Raw genomic sequence first — 24,435 nt, forward strand, 5'->3', positions numbered from 1 at the left:
GTTGGTGAGACCGCACCTCGAACACTGTGCAGTTTTGGTCTCCTTATTTAAGGAAGGATGTAAATGCATTGGAGGCGGTTCAGAGGAGTTTTACTAAGTTGATACCTGGAATGAGTGGGATGTCTTATGAGGAAAGGTGGGATAGACTGGGCTTGTTTCCACTGGAGTTCAGAAGGGTGAGGGGTGATTTGATTGAAGAATACAAGATCCTGAACGACCTTGACAAGATGGACATGGAAAGGATGTTTCCTTTTGTGGCTGAGTCCAGAACTAGGGGGGCACTGTTTTAAAATTAGGGGTCGCCCTTTTAGGACAGAGATGAGAAATTTTTTCTGAGGGTTGTGTGACTTTGGAATTCTCTGCCTCAGGAGGTAGTGAAGGCGGGGTCACTGAATATTTTTAAGGCGGAGGTAGATAGTTTCTTGTTAGGCAAGGGAATCAAAGATTATCGGGGTTAGTTGGGAATGTGGAAATTGAAACACAAGCAGATCAGCCATGATCTTATTGAATGACAGAGCAGGCTCGAGGGGCCAAATAGTCTACTCCTACTTCTTATGTTCTAATTGTCATTTTGTTATGCAAATATTGTAATTTGCCTTAAAAAAAGGGGGGTCGCATATCGTGGCAAGTATCCCCAAGAGAAGACTTTTTGAAAATGCATTACTTTGTTCAGATTAAAGTTTATGACTTGGCTAGCTTTCTGACAATGTGCTTTCTCAGCTTGTCTATTTTTAATTTAGTGTTTTGTTTTCTTCAACCTCCTTAAGCCATCCATACCCAACATTTTTCCCAACTGAGAAAGGCAAGATACAATTTAGTTTCAGATTCTTCCCAATGTGACTGTTGAGCCTTTAGTTGGCGATTCCACACAGCGCTAATTTACTCTCTGATTTTTCCCAATTGCTATAGAAATATTGGCTTGACATGTCAGTTGACTGCACTGAGTTTGAAACCTTGCATTATGGAGAATGATGTTAAGGGAAGAGTTCAGAAATGAGAAGGAAAATAGTACAATTCCTGGTGTGCACTGTCATCCACCAAATAGAGAACTTGAAACTTTAGAAATGGAGAACCTTCTGGAACGCACCAGCTGAAAGGGTTGTAACATCAGAATCCATATGAACTTTCAAAAGGCAATTGGACATGTATTTGGAGAGGACTAATTTTCAGGATTATAGGAAAAACGCTGGGACTAAACTGAGCAGCTCTTTCAAAGAGCCAACAGAGGGCACAATGAACCAAAACCAAATTGCAGCCTCCTGCATTGTAAGATTCTATGATAGGTGAGAGAAATATGGAAAAAGAACATGCTGATTTTAGCTAACCCAAGTTAGGGAATATGTATGTGATTGAAGTAAAGAATGCTTAATTGGATCCATTTGCTTCCTAGATATGTAGAATAACAAGGAAAGAAGCATTACTTACTAAAATAAAAGCAAAATACTGTGGTTTCTGGAAATCTGACTTAAAAGCAGAAAACACTTAAAAAAAACTCAGCAGGCCTGACAGCATCTGTGGAGAGAGAAACAGAGTTAACGTTTTGAGTTTGTTTCTCTCTCCACAGATGCTGTCAGACCTGCAGAGTTTTCCAACATTTTCTGTTTTTATTTCAAGAAGCACACTTGATCTGTTCTTTAAAAATGAAGTGAGATAAATGACTGCTGAGACAGTAGTAGAACTATTTGAAAGTAGCAGCTATAAAATGGGTGCAATGTAAGAATGGGAAAGGATGACAAAGAGTAAAATATAAAATGAATTGAAAAAAGGCAAAGTTCAGTGAAATAACAGCACACATTAACTGGGCACCAATGTAATCAAACAGGCCAGTAGGTTAACCGTGGAAAAATGTCAAGGATGAAATGTATAGAGTATAAAATATATTCCTATTAAGCAAATAAAGAACTACCTTAAAGTAGAGTTCTGTGGATAGAGACTAAAGCTAAACTGAACCACGAGAAAGGCATATGCTAAAGTTAGGGATAACATGCCAGAGAAGATCGTTAGGAATACGGGGAATATTGTGGTGGTGGGGATGGAAAAGGCAATTAGAAGGACAAAAAAGGAATGAAAAAATATTGGCAAGTAATAGAAAAAGAAATACTGTACTAAAGGATTTTATTAGCATATAAGAAGTGAAGAAATGTTTAGAGAGGAAAGCAGTCACGGATGAAGGGGGAATCTAGTTGCAGAGAATGAAAATGTGGGAGAGAATAAATATTTTGTATCAACTTTGGGAGCTGATGATGAAAGTAGGAATGCATACATACCAGAGGAGGATTTGGAACAAGTTATTGAGTTAGCTGTGCAAAGGTCACTTGGCCCTGATTGCAAGAGCCTGGGCTGTTGAGTGAAATCAAAGATCAATAGTCAGTGGCTATTGTCATGTGTCTGGAGAGTAGTTGATGTAACACGCTTCAAAGAAGAAGCGAAAGATAATCTAGTAGCTAAAAATAATTAATTTTCAGCAAACAATTATAATTCACAAATCAAGATAAAATTAGTGACCGTTTAGAAATGTATAGGTTACGCAAACATAGCCAGTTTGAATTTGTTAAAAGCAAGTCACATTTGACAAAATTCATTTTTTTGTGTGTAAGTGACTGGATGGATAAAGGGGATCTTGTGTAATTGGCTTTTTGAAGTTGGCAGGGCAGGTTGAGAAAGTGGTTAAAAAGGCATATAAGATCCTGAGATTTATAAATAGAGTATAAAAGCAAAGCTAGTTATGATGAATAAAGCACTGATTTGGCCTCAACTGTTTTCCGTCCAATTCTGGACACACCACTTAAATGATAAAAGGCAATAGAGAGGGTGTAGAAAAAATTTACGAAAATGATTCCAGGGATGAGGGACTTCAGTCAGATGGTTAAGTTGGAGAAACTGGGTTTTTCTTCTTAGAGAAGAGAAGGCTGTGAGGAGATTTGGTAGAGGTGTTCAAAATCATTAGGGGTCTAAACAGATGGTAAACAGGAAGAAAATGAGAGAACTAGAAGGGGCAGATTTAAAGCGATTGGCAGTGGAACCAAATGTGTCATGAGGGAAAAACCCTTTTCACGCAGTGAGTGGTTTTGATTGGGAATGCACTGCCTGAAAAGGTAGTGGGGGCATATTCAATTGTGGAATTCAAAAGGAAATTGGGGAAGCACCTGAAGGAAAATATATTGCAAGGCTACAGGGAAAAGGGCGAGAGAGTGGGACTAGCTAAATTGCTCTTGCAGAGGCGGTATGGGCTCAATGGGCCAAATGACCTGTTCTGTAACCATTCTATGGTATGAAAATGCTGTACTTTAGGTGGAGGTAAGAGTCAGTACTGAGTCCATCTTTGCTCTATATTATGCACCTATTGATGGTTTGGACTTGGTGTGGAGAGCACAATCTCAGAATTTGCTGACAATGTGAAAGTAAAAAGTTTGTCAAATAGTGAGGCAGACTGTTTAAAAAAAACTTCAAAAAATGTAGATAGGTTAGTGGAATGGATAGATGCAATTTAACATAGGTAATTGTGAGGAAAAATACTTTGTGAATGAAAAGAACAAGGAATGAGAATATACATGTCATGGGATAACACTCAGTCGTGTGGAGAACAGCAACACTGGGATCAAATATGATTCCCTGCAAAAACAAGTGCAGATGAAAAAAGCCATTAAAAAGCCCAATTGAATTTTTGGTTTTGCAAATAGTGACATAGAGGTTAATGATGAACTTATACAAAATATTGATTAAATTACAATTAGAATACCATGTGTAGTTTTGGATTCCTACTACATAAAGGAGGATGTGAGAGGTGGGAAACTATAAGTTATGAAGAGAAATTTGAGATACTGGGACTATTTCCATTTGAGCAGAGAAGACTAAGAAGATATTTAATAGTGGTTTAAAAATTCTTAAGAGTTTTGTAGAATGTAGAAGAAAAGACTACTCGGTTGAGGAGTTGGTGAGTGGGCAAAGATCTGGCAAATGGAGTTTGCAGGAAGAATAGAAAAAAGCAGAGTATTACTTAAATGGAGAATGGCTGCATAATTCTGAGGTGCAGAGGGATCTAAGTGTTCTAGTAAATGAGTCACAACAAGTTAGTATGCAGGTACAGCAAGTAATTAAGAAGGCTAATGGAATGCTATTCTTTATTACAAGAGGAATTGAACATTAAAGTAAGAATGTTGTGCTTCAGTTATATAGGTCATTGGTGAGACCGCATCTCAAATATTGTGTGCAGTTTTGGTCTCCTTATTTAGGGAAGGATGGAAATGTGATGGAGATGATTCAGAGGAGGTTTATTAGATTGATACCTGTAATTAGTCATCATCTTATGAGGAAATACTGGACAGACTGTGCCTGTTTCCCCTGGAGCTTAGAAGAGTGAGGGATGATTTTATTGAAGTATACAAAGTCCTGAACAGTATTGACAAGGTAGACATGGAAAGGGTGTTTCCTCTGGTGTGGGTGAGTTCAGAACTAGGGGGCACGGTTTTAAAATTAGGGGTCGCCCTTTTAGGACGGAAATGAGAAATTTTTTCTTGCTGAGAGTCGTGTGTCTTTGGAATTCTTTGCCTCAGAAAGCAGTGGAGGTGGGGCCGTTGAATATTTTCAAGGCAGATGTAGATAGATTCTTGTTAGGCAAGGGAATCAAAGTTTATCAGGGGTAGATGGGAATGTGGAATTTGGAGCACAAACAGATCAGCCATGATTTCATTGAATGGCAGAACAAGCTCAAGGGGCCAAATGGCCTACTCCTGTTCCTATTTCTTATGTTTATGTTTGTAAGAGGTTACAGAAAGAAGTTTGGAGAAATAATACGGTGAAGGTTGTTTGCCAGGGAATCATTGAAGCAGAGACCATTATGGGAAGAGAGCAGGGTATATTTTGTTTTAACAAAGAGCCAGCACAAAATATGATGGGGCTGAATTACTTTATTTTATGTTTAAATGTCTGTGATTCTATGCTGTACCAGCACTTATGATTTTTTAAAAATCCTCACCAGAAATCTCTTGTCCTAGAACCTCTACATTTTCTACAGAGCCACAGCAGGGATGATAACCCTGAGGATTTAAGCACTCAGCTCTGGGCCTGTGCTTTTGAACCAGAAATAAAGAACTCCCAGATTCCAGGTGAGCTATAAACTAAACAAGCACGTAGAATGTAGACAGTACAACTCGAGAAATCTTTTTTACTAATTGAATGAAGTACATTAATTTAGTTACTTAGGTACAGTACCTGCAAAGAATGAAAGTTATTTTATTTGACTGGACCTTTATTGTCAATGGAAATTCTCAGTACTATATGGTGATGTAATGTAATTGGCAATATATCACACCAATAATTAGCCCAAAGGTAAGAATAAAAGTAAAGCTTCTAAGGTGAATTGAAAATTGGTTGAACAAGATAAACAGAGAATGGTTGTGAATTGAATTGCATCAACAAGGCAAGAGGCCTGATTAGTAGCGCTATTGATATTTCTCATGTGTTCAACTGACTTGAAGCTAGAGTTAGAAACAAAGATAAGTTTGCAAATGACACCATTTTGGTGGGCATCTCAACCAATAGAAAGGAAACGAACCAAATACAAACTGATGTGAATGTTTTGGTAAGGCAAGCTGGTGAGTGGCAAATTTTGCTGATGATTACACAATGTTCAGCACCATTTGCGACTCCTCAGATACCATGTTCAAATGCAGCAAGACCTGAACAATATCCAGGCTTGGTCTGACAAGTGACAAGTAACATTCGCACCACACAAGAGCCAGGCAATGACCATCTCCAACAAGGGAGAATCTAGCCATCACCCCTTGACATTCAGTGGCATTATCATTGCTGAATCCCCCACCATCAACATCCTGGGAATTACCATTGACCAGAAACTGAAGTGGACTAGACATATACCGTGCTTAGAGCAGCCACAAAACAGGAGCACAACTGCAGCTAAAGACTTCATTACACAAGGGTCATCTGAAAAAGGGGAAGATTGTATCAACTTTTTTTACTGACTCATCTTCAAACTGTCCATCTGGGATTTCAGCAGACAAAATGGAATTTCTTCAGGCACTGCTCCATGTATTTTTGGTTTGGGATGCCTCCCCCTCTTTCATCTCCCTCACCCCTAAACTGAAACTGCTTTGAGAATCCTTGATTGTTAACGTCTGAGTTACTGTGAGCCGATCTCTTGTAGAATGTGAGCAGATATTAACTGTTTTTGACAAAATGCTATAGAGAAGAATGATGTAGATTCATGTTCACAATGTCTTGATTCTGGCCATGTCAAGATCAGTATCATCATTGTGCTACCCACATGCTGCTCCTAGTGACTGGCTTGGAGGAGCAGTAGTATGGAGGCCTGGGTACAAGTTGTCCACTTTCTCATGGAGTATAAATTAGGATTCCTGACTTGTGCCCTGCAAAACCCCAGTTCTTTGCTTCCATTCTTGTGGCCATTACAGCTCCAGGTTTTTAAATAAAGGATAGATCGATCAAAAAAGACTGCCCTCTTGGTAGTGGAACACCAATCAGAAAGCAACATTTAACAATTCTTAGCTCTTTATCTAAAAATCCAAAACAACTGAACTAAAGAAAATGCCACAGCAAGAAATTTCTGAGTGAGAAGGGTATTCATGAGCTTGATGGAGCTTACAGGGGCCATTTGCGTGAGGAGACCTATAGTTTGTGGGTGCCATTATAATACGAAAACAAGAATTCTTGTCCTACAGATGTTCTATTTTAAACTGCTCAGTGAGATGACTTAAGATGATATTCTGCAGGATTGACTATAAAATAACTTCTGCAAGTAAATTTAAAATTAATTTACGACAATGGAAATGCCAGTTATGATGGAATAATTATTAATATGATCCCTATGAATAGTCTTGAGTAGTTCATCGATTAGTTTTATATTTTAAAAAGTCAGGTAATAGAAAATGTATGTTTTGTGTAGCTTTTCATAAGCCATTCATTTACATGTTCCCCTCAGATGCAGGGCTGCAGTCATCTCGAACTGTAGCTACATGCGGAGGGGATTCAGTTTGCATCATTGACTGTGAAACCGGGAACGCCCTTCACAAGTACAAATCAGTTGGAGAGGTGAGTACAGTTATATAGTCTGTGGTAAATCATATATCTGGAGATGTAGGATATTGACCATGTTATTTGTGCAAAGCTCTTTCTCACCCTCTCTCTGTGCCTGTGTGTGTACGTGCGTGTGTGTCAATTTCTTTTTTCTCTAATGTTTGGAGCAAGTGTTTAATCTATCAGGAACTGAAGTAAACACAAATTGGGTATGCACAATATGAGGTGCTCTTATTTATTTTAAACATAAGTGTGCAAACTAGGATTTTTGCACTATAATTATGATGTGTACAAATTAAAATTTAACTGAAGGTTTTTTTTTAAGATGGGTGAAACTTGAAACACTACTTTTTGTTAGTGAGTAAGCTAGTTTCTGTGCCAGAGAGTTTTCTCTTTCTTTAAAATTGCCTTCAAGAGCCATAATTAGTGAGTTAGTAATGGTCCTCCTATTCTGTCATCCTTTTTAATTGTCATATTCTAACAAAGGAGATAGTGTATCAAGAATACAGTTTCAATGATAAGATCCTGATTGTTTTATATGATTTTCCTCAGGAATTCTTTTCTCTGGCCTGGACTACCCTAACTATGATTGTTAAGGATCAGAAAAGAAAACTCAATGTGTTAGCTGCAGGTGGCCAGACGGGTGTTGTAAAGCTGATTCATGTGAAAGTGAATTACTGCTATGGGAAGATAAAGGCTCACAAGAGATCAATCTCTACTCTCTGCTTCTGTCCAAAACGGGAGACGTTTCTTTTCAGTAAGCATTGAACTTTCTATTGGAACACACTTTAAGATAATTTTGTTGGGGTGAGGAAGGAGAGCAAGTTTAAAGTTTTATTTCATTTGAGGGAGACAAAAACATTAACAGTACTATTATAATCTTTAGCTAAAGTAAGTAACAAGATATGCTAAACTAAGCGATGGGACTTAAAATTTGTTGATATATATATATATATAGAAGTTTACAGTACAAAATGCCATTCAAATCAGTGTTTCTGAACTGGCCCTTAAAGAAATTTCTTCTAACCTTATTCTAATACTGTAATTCTAAACTGATGCCATCTTGTCATTAACTCCCTAACTAGAGGAGATAATCTTTACCTAGTCAAGCTATCAAACCCTTCATAATTTAAAAAATCTCCCCTTGGCTTCTCTATTCCAGTGGAAATACAGTCCCAATATCTCATCTCTCCTCGTAACTCTACATTTTCAAGCCAGGTTTTATCCTGGTTTATCTGTGCTGTACAATATTCTATGAATATTAAATGTCCTTTCTTCTATGGGCACTCAAAAACAATATTCTAACTATGCCTACCAAGATTTTGTGCAAATGTATCATATCCCTTTTCTACTGTATTCTTTGCCCTACTTGATTTACTTATAAAATGGAAAATACTGTTGCCTTTTATTTACCTGCACTGTACTTTCAGAGAGTTAGACATTTGAATCCCTTAGTGTCCTTGTCCATCCATATCTTTTGGCATCTTTTCTTTAAGCGTTTCATTGGTTTTCTTTCCAAAATGTATTACCCCTTTCACATTGATTAGCACCTACCCATTTTTTTTCCTTTTTAAATTCGTTCTTGGGATCTGTGCATTGCTGGCAAAGTCAGCTTTCATTACAGGTCCCTAATGATTGAGTGACTTGCTGGGCCGTTTCAGAGGGGAGATAAGAGTTAACCATATTGCTAGACTTGGTATGGAAAGCAGGCTTCCTTCCCTGAAGGGTATTAGTAAAGCAGATGGTTTTGTTTTACTCAATTTGGATAGTTTCATGGTTACCATAACAGATACTAACTTTTTATTGCAGATTTATTTAATTGAATTTACATTCTCGAGCTGCCATAGTGGGATTTGAACACATGTCTCTGGATCGTTAGTGTAGACCTCGGGACTACTAGTCCAAGTAATATGACCACCACACTGCTTAACCTATGCTAACCTATGTAATGCTGGAAGTCTTTTACAGTCCTCCTTGTCGTTTGCTAAACCTATGTTTGAACATGAGTAAATTTTGTACTCTAATTGAAAAGTTCCCACTGCTAATTGGCCAACCGGTTAACATTTCTTCCTATTTAATTTATACCAAACTTCTCATCTCCCTGAACTTTGATCTTTCAGCATCCTTATCTTTGACTCTTCATTATCCTTTTTTTCACATTGATTCTAGCTACATTATGGTTTATTTGCCCTCCTTCATTTCCCAGAACTAAATAGAGTATCCTGTAATGCTGCTTTCTTTGTCAGACTAGAAAGATATGGATTTAGGGAGAAGTCCTGATTGCATCCTGGTAGGTATTCCCCACTCCCTTATCCCTTACAGATTGTTCGTAAAAATGCTGCAACCAGAAATATTAATTTCCCAATCCTCTGCAAAATTAAACCATGTCATTTATATCAATTATGGCCCAGATCTTCCAGTCAGTGGGGGAGTGGGAGCATACCCTGCTGACTGCGATTTAAACTACCCTCTTACCTCTTTAGACTGGAGACATTTGGACCTTCCAATCCAGGCTTCAGCTTTGATCCAGTGACAAGCAGTTGGGGAAGGTGAAGTGTAATAGAAGAGCAGCCAGGTCCCCTTTCTCATGAACTGAATACAGTCCCCTTAAGGTTGTCTTCAGCTCGTTGACCTGCAGAGTTTTTAAATGGATGTGTCACACCAACACTGCTCAGCCCTCCTCCCTGCCTCACCCTACCTCCCCCACCCTCATGTCAATGCTCACCACCCCACCGCCCCCCCCCCCAAAAAACCCCAGTCACCCTCTGACAACGTTTGCCCTCCCTCCCTCACCAACTGACAATGTTCACCCTACCTTCAGGCTCACCCACCCTCTTTCACTCTTTAACAATGTTCACTCTCTCTTCCTCACTCTCAACCCTCAACAATGTTCATCCACACCCTGGAGTGTTCTCCCGACTCATCTTCCAGAATCGCTGGCTCCTGCCCAGCCAGGGGAAGGGAATCATCATTGTCTGGGAGGGGTGGAGAGGTTAGTGGTGAACATTGCTGAGGGTTGTGGAAGGGAGGGGAGTGATCATTGTTGGGGTACGGGAGGAGAGTGAGCATTGTTGGAAGTGTAGGGGAGTGGATGGTGAGTGTTGTTGGTGGTGCAAGAAAGGGATGTTCTTTAAGCCTTTTCCAGAAGAGATCCTGCTGTTAATCACTGTCCCACGCCTGAGATGAACAGCAGGAGAAGAGTGAGCAAATATCTAAGTATAGGGCATCTGACGTCTCTGAATTGAAGGACAGTGTCAAAGCCCCATACGGAGACAGGAAAGAGAGCCCCATACAGCGCAATTCTATCCATCGGACATTGAAACTTCCCGGGTAAATATTGTGTCTGTGCATGGGTCGGGACTTCAGTGGGATCCTAAAGCGCAACAGTGGCCAACATTTCAGCATTCACTGCTGTTGCCATCGGAAGACTCTACCTTATGTTACACTTTTCCATAGCTACTAATACATCTAACTTGCCAATTTTACTTTGCATGCTCGGCACATTCACACGCATGCCACTCAATCCCAACTCATTTTTATTTTCTTTTGAGATTTTAAATATTATTTGTATCCCTTGTCCCTTCTACAAGTGTGTTTATCTCTATCTCAAAGCCTTTCTCCTTTGATATTTTACTATTTCAGCTGAGCTTTATACTTCTATTCCAATAACTTTATTCATTCTGCAGAGTAGATAGGGAGAAGCTGTTCCCACTCGTAAAAGGATCAAGAATGAGAGGGCACAGATTTAAAGTGATTTGCAAAAGAACTAATGGGACATGAGAAAAAACTTTTTCACATAACAAGTGGTCCAGGTCTGGAATGCACTGCCTGGAAATGTAGTGCAGGCAGATTCAATCGAGGCATTCAAGGGGGCATTAGATGATTATTTGAATAGAAACAATGTGCAAGGGTATGGGGAAAAGCAGGGCAATGGCACTAGGTCATAAAGCTCATTTGCAGAGCCGTTGCAGATGCGATGGGCCAAATGACCACCTCCTGTGCTGTTAAAATTCTGAGATTCTGCGTGTTCTCTCTAGTCTCTCTAATTTTGAGTAACTTGGAACATTTACATGTACTAAAATGGCAACCAAAACTTAAAGCTAAATCAGGTGTCGGGCAGAGCTTGCATTGAAAGCACCACCTCCTGCATGGTCTCTACCTTTAATACTTTCCGCCTTTTAGCTTGATTCCGTTCCACAGTTGCCAGTTTACCGTAATGTGGCAAATCTCCTAACTTTGGAATGCAGTCAGAGGTATCAAAGAATGTGATAAATAAAATGAAATGGATTAATTTGCTTTATAAATTCCTTGTAACAATGCTGCAAAGAAAATTATTAATCTTTATTTTGCACTTGCATCCACACATAAAACTGTCTAAAATGGACATGCAGTAGTATCATGAGATACCTCAACACTGTAGGATCAGCTTACATCCTGCTGCGGTATCAGAACACACCTGAAATTATTTTGTGCTCCTTGCAGTATTTGTACAGTAAACATCCTATAACATAATACAAAGTGCTACTGAATGCTGTGGGGAAAAGTATCCACTTTTTCAGTTGTTTATTCGTATTATCCATTGAAAAACACCTTACTTTTTCAGTTTATAGGAGTTATAGTAATTGTCGAATTGCAACACAACTACGAGAACACTGACATGTTAGAAGCAAAACTATATTTATTCAAGAATGCTTGGGAGTAGGCTGCTCAGTACACCACACGTGGTTCCTAGTCAGTCTACTACCCTAAACAGAGAATCCAGTGTTGTTTATACAGCTCATAACAGGAAGTTCATACCATATAAGGTCCATACATCAGGAAATCATAGTTATGTCATAGTTAGCACGTAAGTAAGGTGGGCGCAGTAATATAATTACAGGCAGATGATACATTTCACAATAAGACAGGAGACAGTTTAACTACAACTATGTTAGATAAAGATTACATAAATTACCATAGCAGCAGATTCAGTCAGGGCACCATTGTTTCATCTAGCACATAACAGGACGCAGTTGTAACCACAAACTTTTCAAAGATACTCCGCGTCTTTAGTTTACACTGCTTGATTAGTTTACATCATTCCTTACTGCAATATAATCACTTTTAGACCATTTAACCCATTAGACACTTTAGCTGACTAAAGCTCTATTCCACATTTTCCCCCCTTTTGTCCTTTAAAGGACAATCCTTACAGTCTGTCATATTCAGACCGGTGGGTATTAACCTGTAACAAGGCCAAGTCTTTCTTAAGTCGGTTTACTGTCCACACATTAATCTTTTTCTTTAAGACAATTGCTAGGATGATCAAAATGACTATAACCAATGCTTGGAGGATTACTAGTACATGGGAAAATATTCTCAACCTAGGGTACACATTTACATTCATACCCCAGTTCCATATTCTCTCCCACCACAGGCTATTTTATTTCCCAAGTCTTTTACTATACATGCTCCAGCAAACATCAGAACCACAAATTTAGCAAAGCATTGTGGTGCCATTTTTTAGTGTGACAGTTTCTATTTTGTATTGTATATTTTGAAGCAGTTAATAGCTTAGTCTCTTGGTTTTAGCACTCTGGATTTTTCCTTTCAGAACTGGTTATACTGTCACAGGGTTCTGTACGTCCTCCTGTTGCAGGGGCCTTTTTACAGTGAAAGGCGTGTATCCACGTTGGTTTTCCTTCAACCTTTAAAGCCGTATAGGTAGTCAAAAGCATCAGGTACGGTCCCTCCCAACGGGGTTCCAGACAATTTTTCCGACCAAAGGTCTTTACAAACACATGGTCCCCTGGCTCGTAGGTATGGCAGACCTCAGCAGTTGCTTCCTTCTGTGCTTCTTTTACCTGGGAATAAAAATTTTGCAAGGTCTTAGTCAGTGCTATGCAGTAAGCTAACATATTTTCACTCATGCTGTGTATGTTCATTTCTTTGATGGTCAGGGGAGCGCTTATAGGCAATTTTACAGGACGGCCCATTATTATTTCATGGGGGGACAGTCCTGTCACTCTGTTGGGACTAGATCTCATTAGTATGAGTGCTATGGGGAGCACTTCCGGCCACTTTAAAACTGTTTCTGTACAGAGTTTTGCTATTTTTGTCTTAAGGATACCATTTTATCTTTCTACTGTTCTGGCTGATTGCGGGTGATAGATGCAGGACAAGTGTTGCTTACATTGTAGTTCTTTCATCATTTCCTGGACCACTTGACCTGTAAAGTGGGGTCCGTTGTTGCTAGAAATCCTTTCAGGTATTCCGAACCTAGGGATAACTTCTTTTAAAACTAATTTGGCTACCGTGGTAGCATCGTTATTTCTGGTGGGGAACGCTTCTACCCATCTAGAGAATAAGTCCATTATTACTAACACATATTGTAGTCCCATACATTTGGGCATTTGTATAAAGTCCATTTGCATATGTACAAAGGTTGGGGTTGTGAAGCAGGTTTAACACAAGGCATTTTTCCCACATTATACTTTTGACAAGTCATACATTTGGTAGCAATGCTTTCAGCAATAGAAGCAAATCCAGGTGCATACCATGATTTTTGCATAATAAATTCATCCCCCCCCTTTTGCACCATGCATGAAAGAATGACACGCATGTGCAAGCCAGGGGAACAGGTTCTTTGGAGCCACCACGCGGCCGTCATGGGAGATCCAAAGACCATCAGGCTTCTGGCAACAGCCAGTTGCAAGCCAAACCGTCTTTCCCTCAACATCAGCAGTGCTTTGTAATTAGGACACTTCATCAATTGTTAAAGGGTTAGAGGGAGTACTGGAACGGGCCACAACACATTGGTTGGCCACCATCCGGTCAGATTGGGCTGCTGCAGCCTTGGTCGCCCGATCTGCCTTTGCATTTCCTTTAGAAACGTCATCTTTTCGATTGGTGTGAGCAGTGCACTTAATGACAGCTACAGACTTGGGAAATAAAATAGCCTGTAACAAGTTCCTGATAAGTACTCCATGTTTGACTAGATTTCCAGAGACAGTAATAAAATCTCTCAATTTCCAAAGTGGACCAAAATCATGAACTACCCCGAAAGCATATCGCGAATCAGTCCGGATGTATTGGTATCAAAAAGAAAGCCCCACTTAAATCGACAACGGTATAATATTGTGAATTTGGAGGTATGCTGCTCAGAATGGTGGCTGGATTAGGCACTACCGGGAAGGTTGGGATGACACAGTCATTTACAGCTCGCGGATCTTAGCCAAATCGCCATTCTTGCTTACCGGGTTTTTTTACGGGTAGGATAGGGGAATTGCAGGGGCTCATGACCGGGGCGAGAACTCCTTGCTGGAGGAGGGCCGCTACTACCTGCTGAATGCCCTTTCCCGCTGTCGGACTTAAGGGGTATTGCCCTTTCCGAGGCAACATTTTGTTGGGGTTAACTTGAATGCGAAATGGTTCGGCAGATATAATTCGTCCTACCTCATTCGAGTGCTTAGCCCACAGCCGTTTGGGTACTTGCTGAAGTAATTCCAGTTCCCGTTGTCCCGCTGTTTTCGGGGTGGAATCGTCTCCCGGTTGTTGGCGCTCAAACATTGTGGGGATCCTCCTTCGAGTAATGACGATCCGCACCTCGGAGTCCAGTAAAACATCGATTCTTCCATAGGGCGTCAGCCTTGAGTATGTGGGTTTCCGAGTCAAGAGTCGCTTAACCATCGGGCCCAAATCTTTTGCGTAGTGGAACATACAAGGTGCAATGCAGTGCCGATATGTCTGCATGATGGAATAGCAGCTTCGCTTTTGCTGGCAAGTCAGTTTGCAAGGCTATTCCTTCATGGCTGATACAAATGTTTCCTGTTTCCAAAAGAAAGAATGATCCCACTTGTGGGGCTGCAATTATTGCACAGTCCTGGTCATGGCCTTCCTTATCATAATATGCCGTACAATGTAACTCATAGTGCCAATGATCAGTCTATGTCATCTAAGGGTAACGTTATTCACTTGAGATGATGTTTCTTTTGGAAGGTGACATCCTCATTGCTGCCACTGCTGGGGTTGTGGGGACTGACCAAATGGGTTGTTCAATTGAAATTATCTCTGTCCTGCCTTCCTCTATACCTCCCTCTGCCTCTTTGCTGGCACCCACTGTACAGTGGGTGCGGAGCAGGTTCAACCAGACCTGTGCACATAAGCATCTCGTTCGTATTTTCTTTAAAGGGTTTCTGTTGCTGATGCTGATTCTGGCGTTGACAATGTAGCAACACACTCATTACCTCAACCAGGGGTTTGGCTTCCCATCCAATACAAGTTGTACAAAACATATTCTTCATACCAGGTTGCAAACCATTTACAATAACATTAACCATTGCAGGTCCTCCTTCACCCTCTTTTAGACCTGAACGTTCTGAAAACACTTTTTGTACTCGTTTAGCATATCAACCACATCTTCGCCTGGTTTCTGCTGTGTAGCATTAATTCTAAACCAGTCTACAGCCTGGGGGTAACAGTCCCTTATGGCCGTTAAGATTCATTCCCAGAGGCTAGTGAGCTCGGCCCCTGGGGTAGGTCCTTCCGGTCATTTACTTTAGTCCTTAATCTATTTCCATTTGTTTGTTCCTAAACAGGCATCCATCAACACCTCAATATCCTCTTTAGCGGGCTGGTGGCATATTCGCCAAATTTCCATCTTTCCCTCAAATCTTCTAAATACCAATTATAATAGGCATCCCACTGGGGTTGTTTTACCTTGCCTCTTTTTGATTCTAGAGCTCCTCTTAAGTGCACTAATTTATCTGATGCATATAATACTCCTGCGTTCCCTTAGTGGGGACAGGATCATCCCCTTTAGCTGCACCTGCTCCCATACTGATTCCTACGCTGTACCTGTTTCCTTAGTTCCCTTGAGACACCCTGCGTTCTCTCTCTTCCCCTTATACCTTCAAACACATTCACAGACAGGCAGCGGATCCAAACTGATCCCTACGCTGTACCTGTTTCCTTAGTTCCCTTGAGACGCCCTGCGTTCTTTCTCTTTCCCTTGTACCTTCAAACACATTCACAGATAGGCAGCGGATCACTTCTTAGTGCGTTCAATCTTTACTTATTGGCTTACCTCTCTTGATTACCACGGACCTTATCCGTACTGCGGACCCTGTCCGTTACAACCTCAGGGACTCGAACCCTAGGTAGGTAGCCACAGGATCCCAGATCCCTCCTTTTTTTGTTGCTCTCTAACAGTCAGGCTATGGCAGAGGTGTACTGCTCATGTCGAGCACCTGCATGCGCACTGGCAGCGGACAGACTTTGGTAAGTAAAATTTTACCTTATTTATATACCGGTTGAGTCGTCCGTTGCCAGGGCACTACCGTTCGGTTTCGCTTAGGCAGCCATGCTTGCCATCTCAGTAGAACCTCCAAGAATGTACTGTCGAATCGCAACTCAACTATGAGAACACTGACTTGTTAGAAGCAAAACTATATTTATTCAAGCATGCTTGGGAGTCGGCTGCTCAGGACACCACACGTGGTTCCTAGTCAGTCTACTACCCTAAACAGAGAATCCCGTGATAAAAACAAAAAACTGCGGATGTTGGAAATCCAAAACAAAAACAGAAACAGAAATACCTGGAAAAACTCAGCAGGTCTGGCAGCATTGGCGGAGAAGAGCACAGTTGACATTTCGAGTCCTCATGACCCTTCAACAGAACTAAGTAAAAATAGGAAAGGGGTGAAATATAAGCTGGTTTAAGTCCTCATGAGTCCTTAAGTCCCAACAAATCCCCCCCCCTCCCCCACACACACACACACACACCTTAAACCAGCTTATATTTCACCCCTTTCCTACTTTTACTTAGTTCTGTTCAAGGGTCATGAGGACTCGAAATGTCAACTGTGCTCTTCTCCGCCGATGCTGCCAGACCTGCTGAGTTTTTCCAGGTATTTCTGTTTCTGTTTTTGTTGTTGCAGAGAATCCAGTGTTGTTTATACAGCTCATAACAGGAAGTTCATACCATTTAAGGTCCGTACATCAGGAAATCACAGTTATGTCATGGTTAGCATGTACATAGGGCGAGTGCAGTAATACAATTACAGGCAGATGGGACATTTCACAATAAAGCAGGAGGTAGTTTAACTACAACTATGTTAGATAAAGATTACATAAATTACCATAGCAGCAGATTTAATCAGGGCACCATTGTTTCATCTAGTACATAACAGGATGCAGTTGTAACCACAAACTTTTCAAAGATACTCCGCCTGATTAGTTTACACTGCTTGATTAGTTTACACTGCTTGATTAGTTTATACTGCTTGATTGGTTTACATCATTCCTTACTGCAATATAAGCACTTTTAGACCAATTAACCCATTAGACACCTTAGCTGACTAAAGCTCTATTCCACATAATCACTGACCTTGTGTTTTTAATTGCAAAGGCTGAATACATGCTTGAATACTAATGTGTAGAACAAACACATTAAAGATCATAGTTTTTCTCCCAATTGTTAATGACATCAGAATCCTCTTAGCTGCATCAATGGAAATTTTCACCATTCCCTCCTTTCATATCACTTACATAGTGGCTTTCATTGTAGCTAAAAAGGGACAATTAATTACTCAATGAATGCTTCTAGAACAATGCCTTTTGGACAGTAGGTGTGAAAAAAAATCTATTGACTTAATTGGCCCTTGTTTGACATTTCCATTCATTGAGTGTGTGGAAATCTAATCTCTCTTTCTTAAATGGCCATTGCTTAAAGATCCAACTGAAGCTGTTTATTTTAATATTAGAATCACAACTGACCAGATCAATCAGCATTACATTGTACTTTAGATGCTCACAAATTTACAGTAACAAGGGGGGTGGGGGCGGGGGGGGCAATAAATTATCTGTTCAAGTAGAAGTGACTTGGGATTGCCTGATTCTCAGTTGTTAATTTTCAGATGGTAATGTTTTAATTTATTTTCTTTAACCAGCTGGATCCTATGATAAATCCATCGTCTTATGGGATATTGGTGTTCCAGATTGTGATTATAACTTCAGAGTCAGGTAAATGCTATGTAGACCTATTAAGTGAATAGAAACAGTATTTTTAAACATAACAACATCTGTTCATTCATTACAGATTCAAAAGGACACCACCTTCACAAAAAGCATCTTTTTCAAATTTTTTGTGGAAGGTGGAACAGAATCATGTTTTTTTCAAATTTTTTGTGGAAGGTGGAACAGAATCATGTTTTTATCAAACAAGTACATAGATGGTTGGAGAACTTCAATTAAATAGATTGATTAAGAGGAGATTTGATAGAGGTATTCAAAACCTTGAGGGGTCTGAACAGAGTAGATAGGGATAAACTTGCCCTTGGAAGAAGGATTGAGAACACAGATTTAAGGCAATTGGCAAAAGAAGCAATGGTGACATGAGGAAAAAATTTCACACAGCAAGTGGCTAGGAATGCACTGCCTAAGAATGTGGTGAAGGCAGGTTCGGTCAAGGCATTCAAGAGGGAATTGGATTGTTAGCTGAAAAGGAAGAATGTGCAAGGCTTGGGGGGAAAGGCAGGAAGGAAATGGGGGGAGGGTACTATTAGATGAGGCGATCAAGACAGAAAGCAGCCAACAGGTTGGCCACTTGTGGGAGTAGCTGTCAAAGAGTTTTGAGCAGGGCCCAGTCCAGTTTTTCTGAAAGAATTTATTGTACAGCCAGTAGCAGATTGCAGGGGGAAATTCAGTGGCATCTGTGCTTTCAGTGTTGGTCTAAAACTAGCCTTGGTGCATCTGACTAGCAAGAGGAAGCAGCGGCAAGGTATTTTAAAAAAAAAACACAAATATCAATATATATTGTGTAAAAAATTGAATAAAAAAGTAAATGTATGAAGTATCTGAAAGAAAAATACCATAATTAACAATAGTGTTTTAAGGATTCTGGCAGATATGGAAAGCCAAGCCAAATAAATTTTAAATATTATCTGGAAGGGGAAATAAAAAAAACTTAGCATCTAAGTACACTTAACATTTTAAAAATACATCATAAAAGAATTTTCAAGATTCAGTACTCAATTAGCAGTGGACATCTTTGGAACTGAAGGAACTCTAATACTGCATGGTGCCACTCAGTGGGTAAAATGTGCAAAATCAAGCAATATTTTGCCACATTTTCTCTGTCTCTCTGTAAAATACGTGCTGTTGTGTCTCAAACATTACATGACAGGACAGCTTTCATACCCAAAATACCTCTGGTTATGCCGCTTACAAATTAAAGTAAATGTGAACACTTTTGTAATGATATTTATCATAGGAAAAAGTTGAAATTGATCTTTCTCATGCATTTTAAAATGGAATGCCTTGCTTCATGTACTAAATTTAATATTTAATAGATCCGAAACGCTTTTGCACATCCTAACAGAATTAATTAGGCTCCACACAAATGTTAATGTAAAATCAAAGTACTTTGGATGCTGGAAATCATAAATAAAACAGAAAATGCTCAGCAATTCAGGCAGCTGTGAAGAGAAAAACAGAGTGAATGGCTGGGATTTTGTCAGGCCAACGGGGATCTTGCCGAGCGGCTGTTGAACCAGTGGGGCCACCAGCAGGCCTTCCCTATGACTGAGGCCCCAGGCAGTGGAATTTCTGTTGACCAATCTGAGGCTGGTAGCTCCTCATACCGTCAGCACCAGTGGGAGTGGTGGCTTCTGGTGGCATTGCATCCACCAGAGGCCTAAGATCATTGTGGGACCCCAGACCAAAGGTGGGTGAGGGCAGGATGGGGTCGGGGGGCGGAATGGGTTGGTGGTTGGAGACAAGGGCAGAGGGTGGCTTTCAGTGGCCATTCCCTTGCCTGCTTGCCAGTTCCCACGATAGGGCACAGAGTGCCTGACTACAAGGGGACACCCCTCTGTGAGACTGCTGCGTGCTGAGAGGTTTGCTGAGTGGCCTCCCGAGGGCACAGGAAAGCTGTGTGGCTCCTACTTAATCTTTGACCCACCGCTAAGTTGCGGTTGTCTCAGGGATAATGGGTGTCAATTGGCTCATTAATGAACCTAATTGACACCCTATTGCTGGCGGCTGGGAATTACTCGTCAGTCCCTTCCAACCTCCCACTTAATTAGGGGAGGTTCTGCCTCTGCCAGAAAGGTGATGTGTGGCCTCTCCCATAATTAAGTGGGTCTGGCCACCATGTTTCCCATCACGATGGATGAATTAAATTCCACCCAATGTTTCAGGTCAAAAACCTTTTGTACATTCTGATCAAAGGTTTTTAACATGAAGTGTTAACTCCACATGAATGTGTTCTTTCATTATGAATTTCTTTCAATTTCTTGTATGTATATCATTGATCTTATTTCATATTCTTGTATGTTAAGCAGAATTTCTAATAAATAGGTGATATAATTATAAAGTGAATGATCAGCATATTATTACGCAGCACTGATATTGAATAGAGACACTGGAACGCTAATTGGCGTGCTACTAAGCCAAGTTCCAAAAGAGGGCTTTTTTTAAAGGATATTTTTCTTTGGAAGAATAGGGAGTTGTAACCACTCTGATTAAATCCAGTTTTCTTTGTGTTCTCTCATTGTAATAGTCAATTGCTGGTTTTGAAAGTTTGTTCAGTACCTTTGAAGATGAGTCTTGTTCCAACCTGCCCTGATCAATACCTTGTGGCCGCCTGCGAAGGAGGATGCTTTGCCTGGGACATCACACTAACAAAATATGAGGGCAAAAGGTAAATAGTTTACTTTAAATGTATTAGCATACAGTGACATTTTTGACTAATTTGTACTCTGCCTCCTGAAAGTTCTCACCCTTACTGGGGCGGAATTTCGTGGGTGCCAGTGACTCTCCTTGTATCAGGTTAAAATGCCTCCAATAATTCTACAATTTTCTTTTACCAGTGTCCTACAATGTCCTCAAGGGAAAGCTTCTATAAGTATGTAAGGAGAAAAAGTTTAGTGAAAACAAATGTAGGTCTCTTACAGTCCAAAACAGGAGAATTTATAATAGAGAATAAGGAAATGGCAGAGCAATTAAAGAACTACTTTAGTTATGGCTTCACGGAGGAAGACACAGATGATTTCCCAGAAATACTAGGGAATCAAAGGTTTAGTGAGAAGAAGGAATTGAAGAAAATTATATTACGAAAAAAAAATGCTGACGAAATTAATGGACTGAAAACCAATAAATCCCCAGGGCCTGATAATCTACATCCCTGGGTACTAAAGAAGGCGGCCATGGAAATAGTGGATGTGTTGGTTGTCATCTTTCAAAATTCTGTAGATTCTGGAACAGTCCCGGCAGATTGGAGGATGGCAAATGTAACCCCACTATTTAAAAAAAGGAGGGAGGGAGAAAACATCAAATTACAGACCGGTTAGCCCAACATCAGTAGTATGGAAAATGCGAGAGTCTATTATAAAGGATGTGATAGCAGGACACAGAAAATATCAAAGGAATTAGACAAAGCCAACATGGATTTATGAAAGGGATTTCATATTTGACAAACCTACTGGAGGTTTTTGAGGATGTAACTAGCAGAGATAAGGGAGGACCAATGGATGTGGGTTATTTAGATTTTTAGAAAGCTTTTGATAAAGCCCCACACAAGAGGTTAGTATGCAAAATTAAAGCACATGGGATTGGGGGTAATATATTGGTGTGGATTGAGAATCGGTTAGCAGACAGGAAACAGAGTAGGAATAAATGAGTCTTTTTCAGAATGGCAGGTTGTGACTATTGGGGTACCACAGAGATCAGTGCTTGGACCCCAGTTATTCACAATATGTATCAATAATTTGGCTGAGGGAACTAAATGTAATATTTCCAAGTTTGCTGACAACACCAAACATATGGGAATATGAATGGTGAGGAGGATGTTAAGAAGCTTCAAGGCGATTTAGTCAAGTAGAGTGAGTGGGCAAATACATGATGGATGCAGTATAATGTTGATAAGTGTGAAGTTATCCACTTTGGTAGGAAAAACAGAATAGCAGAGTATTATTTAAATGGTGATAGATTGGGAAATGTTGATGTACAAAGGGACCTGGGTGTCACTGAAAGCAAGCATATAGGCACAGCAAGCAATTAAGATGGCATATGGTACGCTGGCCTTCATTGTGAGAGGACTTGAGTACAGGACCAAGGAAGTCTTACTGCAGCTGTATAGGGCCTTGGCGAGACCACACCTGGAGTATTGTGTGCAGTTTTGGTCTCCTTACCTAAGAAAGGATATACTTGCCTTGGAGGGGGTACAGCGAAGGTTCACCAGATTGATTGATTGGGATGGCAGGGTTGTCATTTAAGGAGAAATTGGGCCGACTAGGCTTGTATTCACTGGAGTTTAGAAGAATGAGAGGGGATCTCATTGAAACATAAAATTCTGACAGGGATGGACAGACTTGATGCAGGGATGATGTTTCCTCTGGCTGGGGAGGTCTAGAACAAGGGGTCACACTCTCAGGATACAGGGTAGGCCATTTAGGACTGAGATGAGGAGAAACTTCTTCGCTCAGTAGGTGGTGAACCTGTGGAATTCTCCACCACAGAGAGCTGAATATAATTAAGAAGGAAATACATAGATTTTAGGACTCTAAAGGCATCAAGGGGTATGGGGAGAGAGCAGGAGTATGGCATTGAGATAGAGGATCAGCCCTGATCATATTGAATGGCAAAGCAAGCTCGAAGGGCTGAATGGCCTATTCCTGCTTCTATTTTTCTATGTTTCTATGTCTGTTTTTCCAACAGTCTATCTAAAGTGTCTTCCCTTTCCAAGTTCCCTCCCCTGCCTCCAATGTTCCATTCATCAGTGTTGGACCATACAACTATCATTCCTTTGCAATCTGGATATCCCTTGTGAAACCCCTCTGCCTTGGTACTCCTCTCCCACCTTCAGCACCACCTCAAAAGCTGTTTATTTCTTTTCTTTGTTCACCTCCAGTAACTTTCAGAAGCTTTCAGAGTACGAGAGGATGCTTCAGAGGGATGCCATGTAGGTCAGACCTTTGGAGAAGTGCATTCTCTTCTGCTGGCATTCAGCCCTCTGTTATCCAAAAGGAGTAACATACCTCCTCCCTTTCGCAGATGTCGGTGGAAGCTTCTCTTGCCAAAGGGAGTTGCACCAGTATACTCCTGGTTGCATCACCGCAATGTGACTACCTGACTGACCCATTTCTGCAAGTTCTGACAAACCTGGCTGGGAATGACCATGAGGCCCTCTCTTTTCAGGGCCTAAGTTGGCAGAGCGGCAGATGTCTAGCTATTCCACCTGTTATAAAGGTACCTGTGACATGCAAAGCACTTGCATGTGCCCGGGAACAGTAAAGGCCGGATGTGGCCTGAAACTTCACTGCAGCTACTAGCAGTGCTGACTTATGGGATGTTGCTGTGGAGTAGCACCCAGAGGCCAGCCCTCTGCACAAGCAGCTGATGCAACTTTATCTCAATTTCTGCTGTCTTTAAAAGGGATCCAGACTCTGGCTGCACTTTTATTTGCCTTCAGACTTGTGCCTCGGACTTTCTTTTCCTTCACCTTGGCCTTCCACTTCTGAATTCACTGCCCCTCTAGACTTGGTAAAGGCAGCTGATAAACTTTTTCTTTGCAGTTATCCAGAAGCTTCCTCAATTTTTCCCCTCTTTTTTTATTTTCCCCCTCCTTTTTTAGCTTCCCAGATGACATTGCACTCTGGCCAATGACATTCTCCTTTAGTTCCCCCCATTATTTGAAGTTTTAATGGAAACACATTTTTTCCTCTCCTACCAGTGATACCAACCCTTGACCCATCAGCGTTTGTATCTGGAGTTGTGAATAATTATACAAGTGAGCAAAAAGGAAATAAAGGGATTTGAGAACAGATGAGCATCTGAAGCACGCATATCAACATGGAATGGTTGGGACAAACAGCCAGCTCCTTCCCTCATTTTCTACGTAACTTAAACCAGATAGTTGAATGCTATTTGCACTTAAGATTCAGACAGGTCTTAAAACACTGCTAACCAATTTCGAGCCAAAGCCTGAAGATTAAAATTGGCTCCTTCAATTTTATAATCTTCTACCAAATGTTTACATATTTGCCATAAATTTTGGTGCTAATAGCGTGTTGGTTATGAATAGGATAGCATCAAGTTGTAATATTTTGTGGAAATGTTATTTTTAGTACTCTGCTGCCCTGAATTAGAGGGATCCACGCTAGACATTTGCCAAGTTATCAAAGTCTAGTTTTTTTTAACAAACGCAATTTATCTAAACTTTTCAAAAAACAAAAAAAAAGTTTCATTTTGGATTAAATTTCTTCCAATTTCTCTTCTTGCGACCACATAAACCCTGTATGAGATGATGAAAGCAAGTCACTGGAAGGCAGAAATTACAGCATCTGGAGGCTAATTTTCCCATCTTACGAGTTTGATTTTTACTGAGTACTAATATTGAATGGC

General features: G+C 40.5%; 1 protein-coding gene across 4 annotated transcripts in view; it reads left to right on the top strand.

Moving 5' to 3' along the window:
* The window catches only part of lrwd1 (leucine-rich repeats and WD repeat domain containing 1), a 48,334-nt gene that overhangs the window by 17,144 nt on the left and 6,755 nt on the right, over nucleotides 1-24,435 (top strand). For all 4 annotated transcript variants that reach the window (XR_005944276.1, XM_041198111.1, XM_041198112.1 and 1 more), the window contains 5 exons: nucleotides 4,979-5,105; nucleotides 6,959-7,068; nucleotides 7,606-7,810; nucleotides 17,982-18,054; nucleotides 20,594-20,734. Coding sequence is in view for 3 of the 4 variants with exons in the window: in XM_041198111.1 (XP_041054045.1) it covers nucleotides 4,979-5,105; nucleotides 6,959-7,068; nucleotides 7,606-7,810; nucleotides 17,982-18,054; nucleotides 20,594-20,734 (656 nt within the window). In the remaining variant the exon portion in view is untranslated. The remainder of the gene's footprint in view (nucleotides 1-4,978; nucleotides 5,106-6,958; nucleotides 7,069-7,605; nucleotides 7,811-17,981; nucleotides 18,055-20,593; nucleotides 20,735-24,435) is intronic.

The sequence above is a fragment of the Carcharodon carcharias genome, chromosome 10 (genome assembly GCF_017639515.1).
Source record: "Carcharodon carcharias isolate sCarCar2 chromosome 10, sCarCar2.pri, whole genome shotgun sequence".
Classification (NCBI taxonomy): Eukaryota; Metazoa; Chordata; class Chondrichthyes; order Lamniformes; family Lamnidae; genus Carcharodon; species Carcharodon carcharias.